General features: G+C 42.4%; 1 protein-coding gene across 1 annotated transcript in view; it reads left to right on the forward strand.

Annotated features, from left to right (window-relative positions):
- RAPGEF5 (Rap guanine nucleotide exchange factor 5) overlaps window positions 1–13,005 on the forward strand; it is a 218,244-nt gene that overhangs the window by 44,461 nt on the left and 160,778 nt on the right. Inside the window, exons 5-6 of the mRNA XM_084618683.1 lie at window positions 1,035–1,203; window positions 10,654–10,720. Of these exons, the coding sequence (XP_084474809.1) occupies window positions 1,035–1,203; window positions 10,654–10,720 (236 nt within the window). The remainder of the gene's footprint in view (window positions 1–1,034; window positions 1,204–10,653; window positions 10,721–13,005) is intronic.

Consider the following 13,005-nt stretch of genomic DNA (forward strand, 5'->3'; position numbering starts at 1 on the left):
CAGGTGTTGATATTGATATCAGTAGCTACCCTCAGGGATTTTTCCATGGGAAGACAGCTTCACATTGCATCCAGGGCTCCATAGCCAGAGAATCAGTGCACCACCAGCCCATCTTGTCCATACATGGCCCTTCCCTACCCATGACTATTTGGGTCTGTACTAGTGAATTGTCCCCACTCCTTTCAAAGTACAGAGGAATTTGGAAACCTTGTGCTTATGTAACCTACTGGTGAATATATGTGTTAAAGGTTCCCTTTGGTGCCGGATCTGCTAAGGATATCACAGTGCAAGCTAGGAAGCCTTGACTCATTAGCTGTAGCAGCTCATTCTTTTGGCTGTGGAGGTCTTGGTTCATTCCCTGGTGTGTCAGCTAAGAATCATCATGCTATCACATTCTCCTGCAGGAAGAGCATTATGGTGCTGAGAGCCCTGTGCCCTCACCCTTGCTGGCAGAAGTGACATAATACAGGACAGAATCTAGCCTGACATCTTTTTAAAAGAGATGAATTTATAATATGTGCATTGTGAAGGGAGAATGAATATTCAAAGTATTTGATCCCTTTGGTAACTTTAAGATTTTTCTTTTTTTCCAATATTTTCCTTCCTGTTTTCATGTATCCTGTTCTTCCTCATGATCTTGCTATACTGTAGAAAAGCATTCAGCAGAAGAAATGAGCTAGAGGCTAATGAAAAACAATGCTCATGAATTTGCTGGGTGAAAGACCTCTCTGACAGCTATGTCCCTTAAAGGCAGAGCTCTCTCTGTTCCTGAAGTATCCACACTCCATTGCCTTAAACTCCAGGAACCTGGATGTTCCGTTTATTCTGAGATTTTTCCTTTTGCTGCATCACTTGGCTGAAATTAACTAAAGCCAGACTGTATTTGATTGCTTCAAAGTTCAGTTTTAATCATTTTGTCCTTGATGGCTGTCAAACTAAGCATTGAGTTAGTACTGAATATGTAAATATATGGTTATGAGTAAAGTTGGAATAAGAAACTTTAAAAGGTATTTCATTTTATTTTTTTCTAACAGTGGACAGACAACTCTATTTTCAAGACACTCATGTTTTCTACCAGTTCTCAGCTGATGAATGTACTTACCTTTTCTGTGAATTCGAAAGAGATGAAGGATGGCAAAATGGTGTAAAACTCTTACTGCAGCTAGTGCCTCTTACTTCACCCAGGGCTGCTATATGCAATCTGTAAGTACCTCCTCTTTGTAACTTTTGCTGAATGTAAATGTCTGGATTATAATGACAGACTATATACAAAATTATATATACATGTAACAGCTTCCATTTGAGGGTTATTTCTTGTATCAATAGGTTTGTTAAACTGAGCATTTAGAAAGTCACTGTGGTCAAATGTGTAGGATGCCAGAGTGGAAGTCAGGAGACCTGGGTTCTAGTCCCAGTTCTGGCACTAACTTGTTCTGAGGCCGTGGGCAAGTCATTTCACTTTTTCTGTGCTTCTGTTTTCATCCTCACCCTTTGCCTGTCTTGTCTATTTAGAGTGTAAGAGCTGTAGGGAGCAGAGACTGAGTTTGTGCAGTCCGTAGCACAATGAGGCCTCAATCCTGATATTTTTATTATAAGTAAATATTATTATTTATAGATAAGGCTATAAGATTTGGGCAGGTCACGGGCAATAATTCACAGAAGTCTGTGACCTGTCTCTGACTTTTATTTCAAAATAACTATGACAAAATGGGGAGGAAGGAGGGTCCAGCATCCACTGCTGCAGGGGCTCCAGGGTTTTCCCCACCCATGGTGTTTGAGAGCAGGGGTCCGCCCTGCTGCTGGCAGAAGCTTGGAGCTGTGGGGTCTGCTCATGACAGCTGGGAGCTGCAGGGTCCCGCTCGCCTCCTGCACCAGCGGCTTAGGGCTACGGGGGAGGGGCCCGCTGCAAATGGCGGCTGGAAGTTGCAGGAGGGCCCCATTGGCTGACAGCTCCGGCCCCGCTGCCCCGGGGTTGAAGTGAAAATGTCACAGAGGTCTCTGGAAGTCTTAGCTTTAGCCTTATAGTTATAACTATCCTCTTTGCTGTTAAAGAGAAACACTTTTCTGTAACTTCTTTCCTTCCTTCCTTAGAGGAACTTCACTAAAGCAAATTTCTAACAGAAAATACTAGAAATGAGCATAAAGGGCACATATGAACAGGACCAAACTTTCAAACTTATGTCCCTATATTTGAGCATCTAAATCTACTGTATATTTAGGCATTAAAATAAATGGCCTGACTTTTAGAGGCACTGTGAGCACCTCTACTTCTCATTGGCCTCAGCGGGACTTCCATCTTGATTTCAATGGAAGCTGTGGTCCTAAGTACTTCTGAAAATCAAGCCATTTATTCATGGCTGTTCACCTGAAGGTTCTTAGTCAAAAGGATACACCAGAAAGTTCTGATTCATAGGCTGTGTGAAGGATGATGGGAAGGGGTATGATTAGATAACATGTAGAATCTAGCTAAGGAGGCATTCCATTCGCTTGAACATTGCTAGAAAAGGCCAGTATTTTATAGTCTGCTGTTCTAGTATTAACTGTCATTTCTAGTGCAGGCAGTTACCCATCTTGTGTTATACAATTATATATTAATGTACATCTCCAGCTTTTTCCTGCTCACATTCATAGAATGTGGTTTTCTTTTGGGAACATTGTCACTGAAAACTTTTACTCATGCGTCTTTGCCTGTCATACTGAGTTTTCTGAAGGAAGAGAGTTTTGAATCATGATGGTGTTCTCCAGAGTATGATATTAAATACAAAGTAGGCTCCTCCAATTTCAAAATTCTCAATGCTTGGTGTGAGTAATAGACTTTTGCTAAAATCTAATTGTAAAAGGAATAACATGCCATGCGATGGTCACTGATTATCCTAGATAAACCCCAAAGTCATGTCTTGCTTCTTGCTTTGATGAAAAACAATTCTAAAAACAATACTGTAGACTGAGATCTTTGAAAGCCTTTATCTGTATGTGCTATATCGTTTTTAAATAAATGCTTCCAGCTTGCTTAAGTTGACTGACTAAACCAGCGTTTCTCAAATGCTGCCACCGGGGGCTTTTCTTGTGGTCACAGCCTCCTGGGTGGTGATTGGGAGTGAGGGGAGGCAAAGCAGCGACCCCTCCCCTTGGGCTGCCAGCAGGGATTGGGTGTTGCCCACTCTAGAGCCACAAATGCTAGAGGAACAAGCAGCCGGTGTGAGTTCCTCACCTTCCAGAGGGTGGTGGGGCTTGGGCTTCTGGCTTGAGCCCTGGGTGGCAGCCAGTGGGCCCTAACCCCGCCCGCCCCCCCAGCATTGCCCCTGGTCCCCACTGCCTTCTCGGACCCTGAGCTCCAGCCGTGGCCTTCAGCCATGCAGCGGTGGGCTCTGTCCACCGGCCGCAGGGCTTTGGGCTCTGGCCATGGGGCCATAGGATCTAGTTGCTGGGCTTTGGCCACATGCTCCATCCCCCTACTGTGTGGTGATGGGCACTGGGCTTTGGGCTTCAGCCCCTGCCCCCAGTCGTGTGGTGGCGGGAACTGGCCCCAAGCTCAGCTCCCCTCCATCCACCCAGCTCCCGATGCCTCCTCCGGCCCTCATCCATCTCTCCTAGCCGCCGCTGCCTCCCACGATGTCCCCCAGCTGCATAGCCCCAGGCTTGCCCCAATGTGTCCTCCAGCCCCGGGCTTTGGCTATGTGGCTGCAGGGCTCTGGCCCTCGATCCCGGGGTCCGGCCCTGGGCTTACCCCCCATCTATCCCCCCAGATCCCCGCTGCCTCTCCCAGCCACCCGTCCAGGGCTTAATTTGTCCATTGGCTTGCCAGGGCTGAGTAAGTCTGCTGTGAAAAGTGATATTTGTATGTTTTTTAATATCACTTTTCATTGCCTTCCAGCTAGCTAGTCTGCTGCTGTGGAAAGTGATAATAACAAACATACAAATATCACTTTTCACAGAAGCAGACTTACTACTAGCAAGTCTTAAAACAAACAAACAAACAAAAACAAACAACCCCCAAACCAGGCAACTGAAAAAGCAAAAGAAACAACAAAAAAAGACAAGAACATGCAAAGCACCTTATTCGTGTTTCTATTCTAAGTCCAGTAAAGAATAGTGATACCTGTACATTATTTTTTATTGAGTCTGGAAAAATAAACCCCCACATAAATAAATTACAATAATTTGGATATGTATAGGACCCTACCAAATTTACGGTCCATTTTGGTCAACTTCACGGTCATAGGATTTTAAAAATCGTAAATTTAATGATTTCAGCTATTTAAATCTGAAATTTCACAATGCTGTAATTGTGGGAGTCTTGACCCAAAAAAAGGAGTTGGGGCGAGGGGTTGCAAGGTTATTATAGGCGGAGATGTGGTACTACCACCTTACTTCTATGCTGCTGCTGGTGGCGGCCTTGCGTTCAGAGCTGGGCAGCTAGAGAGTGGTGGCTGCTGGCCAGGAGCCCAGCTCTGAAGGCATAGCCGCCACCAGCAGCGCAGGAGTAAGGAGAGTATGATATAGTATTGCCACCCTTGCTTCTGCTGCTGGGGCACTGTGCAGAAGTAAGGGCAGCAATTCCACGACTCCCTCCCCTAAAATAACCTTGTGACCCCCCCCCCGCAAGCTCCCTTTTAGGTCAGGACCCCCAATTTGAGAAATGCTGGTCTATCCGTGAAGTCTGTGTAGTATAGGGTAAAAGCACACAAAAGACTAGATTTCACGTGGAGGAGACCAGATTTCACGGTCCGTGATGCATTTTTCATGTCTGCGAATTTGGTAGGGCCCTATATAATGTGCATATTTATTTGTTTTTCCTGAAGCTAATTAAGTATTTTAGGAAACATTTTAGGAAAAATTGTCATATAACAAATGACAATTGTTGAGCCCTGTGTGGCAGCCAGTGGGCCCTAACGCCCCCACCTCCCTGCATTGCCCCTGGTCCGTCCCCACTGCCTCCTCGGACCCTGAGCTCCAGCCTTGGGCTTCAGCCATGCAGCGGTGGGCTCTGTCTACTGGGAACCCCTGGACTAAACTGAGCTCACTAAAGAGAATGAGGGATGAATGGGAGTAGGGCAGAGAACAGAGAAGTATGAAGAGAGATGGGGAGGATAAATCAACACTTTCTCCTTCCCTTGCTTCATTTGTTTTGTTGTTCATACTAATTTTGGTATTCCACATCCTATTTGTTTCAAAGATTGAGTGGGGCTACAGCACTAAATTAATCTCTGATGTAATTCAATTGATTGATAGCTTTGCACCAGGAATGATTTGTTCTACAAAACTTAGGGATGGGCTACTATTCTACGTATTATTGTGTTCACTCATGCAGACTTGAACTATATGTTAATTCCACAGAAAAAAAAGACATTAAAATAAAATGAATGGCAGGAGTTTCTGGAGTCCTTACCCACCCATATGAGCACTTATGCAGATAAAAGAATGGCATGTTGTCATAGCTTAACAGCAATGTTAGATGTGCAGTCGAGGTTGGTGATCCAAGAAATTGCTTTGGGTGAGACACAGCTACCATCAGGATATGATTGTGTGGGGCACTGGTTGACAAGGTGTTCCATTGTTTGAAGTTTCTTTCCACAAACAGGTGTCACTTTTCATTTGTGGAGCAAGTAGGCACATCTGTCATGTGGCTGTTATTCATAATGGACCATATTTTCTGTGGGAGTGAAAAACCTTTGGGTTCTTCATTTGGACCCTTGATGAGGTCTTCATTCAGGACATTGGCATGCTTCCACCTTGCTTGCTATTAATCTCCAGGGGAACATCCCAAGTCTTCAAACCCTTAAACTGCAATCCCAAATGGTTTTCTGGATTTAAATTGGAGTCTTTTATATTATTTAGGTCTTCATGTATTGGGAGATCCTTGTATTCTCAAATATGATGGGACTCCGAAAGGATTCTCATGTCATGATGAATTTGGGGTGGGAGGATGTGCACTAATATTGGAAGCCACAGTTGTGACACTGATTTTTACTATGCCTGTAATGATCCACATAATGGTGTTGAGAGTTGCCAAGTGATGTGTGGAAACTGTGTGTTCAGATGGGTGAACAGCATTCTGTGGCAGAGTAATTAAGAGGTCTGTAAAGTTTGTGGCCAGTGAAGAGTTCTGTGAAGTCTTTGCATCAGCTCCCACAGATTGTTCCTGCCAGTTTCTGGATGAAATGTACATGTATTTTTTATTTTGTCCTGAATATTTTTCAGGTGCTGGTGATATGTGAGGGTTTGATCTAATGTCACACAAAGATATTTCATGATGGGATCATTTCTTATCAGCTGGACACAGAAGTCCACGTGCAGTTCTGCTGTAGCCCTTCAATTGTTTAGATGAAACGCTAATGCAGTCTGAGTGGAGTTTGGTTTTAGCCGCCAATATAAGAAATATTTTTCACTGGTTTTAAGGTCCATGGTTAGGATTTGTTCTATTGTAGGTCAATCCCATGCCTGTGTAGTCTGAGCAATGTCATCAACATAGAAAAATTTCTGTGGTGGTGTATGATGAAGGGTGCTGGTATATATATTAAACAGGATTAGTGTTAGGACTGATCTATTTGACAGGCCATCATTGAGCCTGCTGACCTGGTCACCAAGGAATCTACGACAGGTCAGAACTTCTCAGAAGAATTTTATCATTGCATTGCATGGGATAATTTTGCTGGCTTTCAGAAGACCATTCCTCCATATGGTGTTGTATGTGGCAGATAAGTCTAAGAAAGCTGCCCCAGTCCAGAGTTTTCATTAGAATCTCACTTGTGTGTAGTGTTAAGGCTAATACTTGGTTGGTGCAGCTGCACCTGGTCAGAAACCTGCTTGTTCGTTTGGTAACATTGTTTCTGCAAGCAGCAGGATCCTCTCCAATATTATTCTCTCTGTAAGCTTGTACAGCATGTGAAGGAGTGATCTGAGCCAATATGATGGTTTCCTGGGTTTGGGGATGACAGTTACCATAGCTTGGTGCCAGATCCTCAGGATGAACCAAAAGGAATGTATTTTATTAATGTTGTCACCATTCATGTACTATAAACAGCAGCACACCCTTCCAAAGGTGCAGTGAAGTGGATGAAGTAGTTAACTACCAAGATAATTTAGCTGCGAACTTAAGTGTTCAACCCATGCCTGCAAATTTTAACTATTATCCTATCCTGTAATTGCATCAGTAGAAATTATTATCGACGTTATGTTGGTGTAAGTGAGACTAGAATTTGGCCCTTAATCTGTAGTACTGTGTATCATAAGTATACTTTTAGGTGAACTTGTCATATAAAGGATTGCGCATGGTTTGTTTACCATACAGAGTACACAGTACTATGAGATGCTATAAATGTATACCTACAAGTGTAGGAAAAAACCCTGAATTGTCTGAAAAAAGTGATCATGTGATAAAGCACTGTAGTGTAATACAAATGCACATGGGGAAAACTCACTTCAAATTTAATTCATTTTGATCTTGACTTTTGAATTCTTAGCTGGGCAGACTTGACATTTTTGCTTAGTTTTGTGTATGGAATTTCCTAGATTTCCCCCCCCCCCCCCCCCGAGGAAAAAAGATGGCAGGAATTTTTAAAAGGAACTTAATTCTCCAGAATTTTAAAGCTCTGCTGGCTTAAAAACCAAAACACACATCCTGTCCTATACAGGTTTAGGATGTGAGGAGTCAGCCCCTGTCCTAAATACCTTAGGAAATTTGCAGTAGAGCAGCTCTCCTGCAAACCTTATGAGCTGCAGAGCTTCTAAGGTGTATCGGAGTAGAGCTCCCTTGTGTGCATCAGGAAGTCCTTCCTCAGTCCTTTTTCACCTTTCTAGATGCTGAGGTGATAGTTTAACTTCATATTTTACCATATTCATTTTTAAGGAAATTAAGGCTCCTCTGCACTCTTAATTTATATGTGCAGGTGTCCTCAGATGGTTTTCCCCACTGTAACCCTATGGCACTCCAGAAACATGCAGGAGGGAGAAACCCTTTCCTACACCCCTGAGCAGCTCTGCACCAGAGACCTTGCCATAGCTTCTGGGCCCATTGCAAGCATGCACAGGAGCCTTCTCTCAACTCTGTAGCAGCTCTCAGGGTCCATGCTGGCAGAGCCCTGGCTTTAACCCCTTCTTCCAAGGTCAGCAGTATTTGAACTGTTTAGACACTTTTTTTAAAAAATAACATTTTTCCCTCCTCTCTCATGGAACTTAAAAATGTCTCAACCATTTTTGCACATTTTCATAAAGAAAGAAAATGACACTAAATTTGCCTTGGAGGCAGAGGTAGAGAGGGTCTTATCTTTTTTTTTTTTTTCTCTCCTCCACCTCCCCACTCCTTATCGTCCCTCCTTCCTGGTCACTTTCTGATGATTCAGAAAGAACCAAATTTCTGATTTCATACTATTCTGTATTTGGAAAGCAATTGTTTTAAGCTTGGAAAGCTGAGAAAATCTTTTATTTAATTTATCCATTAGTTATTAATGATTCACAAGTGTGAGAGGAATGTATTCAGGTATACCTTTGCGGTATTGTTTAAAACAGGAGATGGACTAAAATGGAAATAGCTGGTACTCCTTGATACTTTTGGTTTGTAAATTATATCTACAGCCATATCTGCTGGTTGAGGCTGCCATGTTTTGGCATCACTTCTAGAAAAACCCCTCCTCCTGGAGTCATACTTCAGATAGGCCAAGTATTTAGGGGAACACTGGCTCTCAGAAGTGCCAGAAGTGTTCTGTATTTAAAAACATCACATTCTGACTCCATTTCAAATTTGTTCTTCCATTCTGGCTGCTAGTAACGTTTGTAGAAAATTAAGTACTGTTGTTGTTGGACTTCGAATGGCAGCTTTCGGGACCATTTTAAAAATTGTGATTTCAAATGCAGATTACCATTTTAGTTTGTACTCAAAATAAATTCATTTGTAAGAAAACATAAAATGTTTTAATTAGAAAAATATTCTGACGCTAGATGCATTAACCACAGTGTGCTATTTGCATATACTAGACATGTTGCTTCCTTAAACACATCAAAGCATAAGAGCAATTAAATTATGTACCCTAAGACCGAATATTCCATTAATACCTGGGATCTGTATTTATTACACCAGCTGCAGTTTAGTATAACTGCGTAGTTTACAGGCACACCATGCTTCTGTTGAAGAGAATGGAAAATAAATATCTTAAGGGTTTTTTATTCCTGTGTGAATAATCCCACCAGATTGATTTCTGTCTTTCTCAATTTCCAGTAAGGTTTCTATGAGATTCAATAAATATTTCAGTGAGAGACCTTACATAGCATAAAAGAAAAGTACAATTATTTGGACCTTCAGGTGGCACACACGGTAACCCTTCTGCTTAAAAGGAAATGCAATTAAATGCGTGGGCAGAGTAAATACTTTTCTGTGTGTACCAAACAAATCTGTTTTTGTGTTTTGGTTTAGCAGTTATTTTTGGAAACAGAAGAACACAAACATCCCTGCAAACGAATAATATAACTACACGTATGCTGTTGTACAATAGAATCTAATACAGTGTACAATGGCACAAACCTGGCACTAATTAAAAATGTATAAATGAACTAAGAACAAGACAGCATTTTATTTTTTTTTTGTTTGTTTTTGCCTAATTTTAACCAGTTAGAACAGCGTGGATTTGAAAGTTTAACTCAGACTTTATTGGATTTGGGTAGGAAAATGATGAAAAAGAGGAGAAAAAAATTCCAGTTAAAAGGAGAGTGAAAATGGAGTTAAAGGCACTATGGTGAGTGCTTTAGAGAACTGATAGACCAGGCAAAATGAAAAACAACTCTGGAGAGATTGAAAAAGGAGTGTAGAGAGGAGTAAAATACTAATGAAAAAATCAAGGGGATAGCCCTGCCCTTCACTCTTCACTGCACCCATTGGGAAGTGTGGAAGTTTTGCCTAATCCTGGACCTTTGGATTGTGGCTGGCCTCTGATAGGGCCCTACGGACTTGGGGAAAGGATCTGTACACTCTCTTCTCTTTTCCACTGCTCATTTTCTAGCCCCTGTTTATCATCTGAATTGCTGTAACGTAACCTCTTCCATACTTGTTAAATCACTGCAATCTGAATGCCATTCCCATTCACTGCTGACTTGGAGTGTCTAATAATTATTCTTTTAGCTTTCATTAAATATCAGTGCTTCATGTGTCAATGATTTCTGGAATCCTCTGTCTTTATATCTGTGACTCCACAGCTCTATAAAAGACAGCCCTTCACATTTTTAACAAAGCATATTGTTTGACAGCTGGAATAGTCCAACAGTTCTTCCTATATAGAAAATGATGATGGAATACACTTGTAGTGGATCAAAATACACATTTGAATGCGCAACTGAGATAAGGAAGTCCTCCTTTTCCACTTACTTGGCTAGAATATAACTCTTATCTCATTTTTTGATCTGAAAAGCAGTCCTTCAACATTTTACATGATTTTTGTCAGAAGAAAACTTGACAACCAATGAGAAAGGGTTTACTCTGGTGCTACTGACACAGTTATTGTCATTTTCACGTTATGCTCTTCATTTTGATGCAAAAAACTCAAAAAAGCCCTTTTTATTTCAGTAACGTGTTGTGATCCTTTGCCACCTTGCTTTCCAGGAATGAAGAGATCTCCAAAGAAAATCACAAAATAAGGATAATTTTTATTTGTTTTTATTTTCAAGGCCTGATCAAAAAATAGAAGACACAGCAGAGACTAATGCTGAAATTCTCGCCCGCCTCACATCTGCGGTAAGATTATCACATCAAAGTTTGTACTGATCCCATTTGAAATATTATTAAGTTGTGGATCCTTTCAAATGAAAACAGTGTCTGAGTGGGACAAATGGCCATAATGGAAATTCCAGTTTTATCTCTGGAAGGAAGTCATGGGCAGGAGGAGGTGTATTGGTATGTTAGTTTCACTGGTCAGAGCAATTGTTTTCTCACTTACACTTAGGGCATGTCTTCACTATGGAGCCAAATTGGCTCTGCTGCAATCAATGCAGCAGCAGCGATTTAGTGGGTCTGGTGAAGATGTGCTAAATCAATGGGAGAGCGCTTTCCTGTCAATTTCTGTACTCATCTCCTTCGGAAGAGTAAGATAAATCAGCGGAAAAGTGTCTTCTGTTGACACAGTGTGGTGTAGACACTGTGGTAAGTGGTTCTAGCTACGTCTACTTCAGTACATTATTCACATAACTGAAGTAGCGGAACTTAGATCAGTTTATCATGGCAGTGTAGACAAGGCCTATGTGTAAAAGAGAGAGGAATTTGGCCAGATGTTTCTCTTATTGTGAGACTGGATGTCCCCCAGGGTTGACCTCAGAAAGTTGCATCAAAGTAAGATTACAGTTTGCCCTGTCTATGCTAGGATTTTGTGTCTTAGCTATCTTGTTGTAAAACACATTATTTTTTTCCTAGTGCAGCCAGGAACTTGGTAGGTTAGATTGAGCTAACTACCTCAAATTAACATCACATCTTTAAATCATAATGTAGACAGCCTGGGGCATGGACTCAGTGCCAGGTATAGCAGGCAGCATTGGAGAAAGTGCATTAATCCACATTTCTCTGCCTGCATCTTAGTTTCTCCATTCACCTGCTACAACCCCTGCTCCTCGTTCAGTCTCTTCATGCACGACCCCAGACTCCCTGGCACAACTCCTCAACCTTCCCCTGCTCCTCTTCAAGCTGTCTCCTGCTTCTTATGTTCCCTTGTCTCCTCAGAGTTTCTTGTCCAGCCCACTAGCCGTAGAGTCCAAGACGTGGCCACTTCCCTGAGGCAACATGACTTGAGTATTATTGAAAACAGTTGAATGTGGCAGTCTTCCACATGCAAAGTCTGCATATACAGTGACCATCTTGGCTGAGGGCATATTGGGGAGGGAGGGATAGCTCAGTGGTTTGAGCATGGGCCTGCTAAACCCAGGGTTATGAGTTTAATCCTTGAGGGGGCCATTTAGGGATCTGGGGCAACTATGGAGGATTGGTCCTGCTTTGAGCAGGGGGTTGGACTAGATGACCTCCTGAGGTCCCTTCCAACCCTGATATTCTATGATTCTATGAAAGAAATGGAAGATGGAGGCCATTTTGAAAAAGGGAAATTTCATGAGTTTTGAAGTCCAGGATTCTGAGATGGTATGAGACTTTAAAAAAAGCAACAACAAAAAACTCCCATAACTCTCTGAAAATTCATGATTAGAGCCAGAATAAGGCACCCTAGGCTCATGCCCAGGCTCCTAGGTCCTGGAGCCATGTAATTACAGCAGACTCTTGGTCTTCAGTGAAAAGTAAAAAGGTTTCTAGCCCTTATGGCTGAGAAGAAAAACTTGAAAAAGTGAACCAAATATAGGCCATTCAGTGACATCAGTCTCAGTATGCGGAGAGCCGGAAATGACAGCTGGGAAAGAACTGCCCCATGCATTTCAACAGGCTGTTAATTCAAAGACCCGCTGTGGGGTCCCACCAACACCACCCCAGCAGAAGACTCTGTATGTGGCAGGAGGAGAAGATGCAACAGAACTGATCCAGCCATGCAGATACATTCCAACAGCTGGGATAAGGATTGAGGGCCCCTCCTACTAGCACCCCTGCACTCTAGGGAGGGGATAGCTGACCCTTTTTACTGACCCTGCTGCTTCTAAGGGTATAGACCTCTACTGCCACTTCTGGATGTTGCCGCTCTGGGAAGCGGGGAGTTCTATGGCTATGCTACACCAAGTGGGGAAGTACAGGGGTGGAGCTGCAGGAGACACACTATGACATGGGGCCCATGGCCTCAGATTGCCTGAATCCAGCCCTACTTTGCAATACAATTGCACAAGTTGGTAACATCACATTCACATCCTTCTTTCCCTTACCCTTATCCCCCAGCGGCTGCTGGTATAATTCATCATGTTTCACCTAAACAGACTGTAAATACTACAGGGCAAGAACAGCGATCTATTTGCCCATAGAGCACCTTAACACTTATGGGGATGAATACACCAGTAATAATAATCTATATGTGCTACAAAGATGAAATATTCAAAAGTTCC

This window comes from Lepidochelys olivacea (assembly GCF_965140295.1).
Source record: "Lepidochelys olivacea isolate rLepOli2 genome assembly, chromosome: 2".
Lineage (NCBI taxonomy): Eukaryota > Metazoa > Chordata > Testudines > Cheloniidae > Lepidochelys > Lepidochelys olivacea.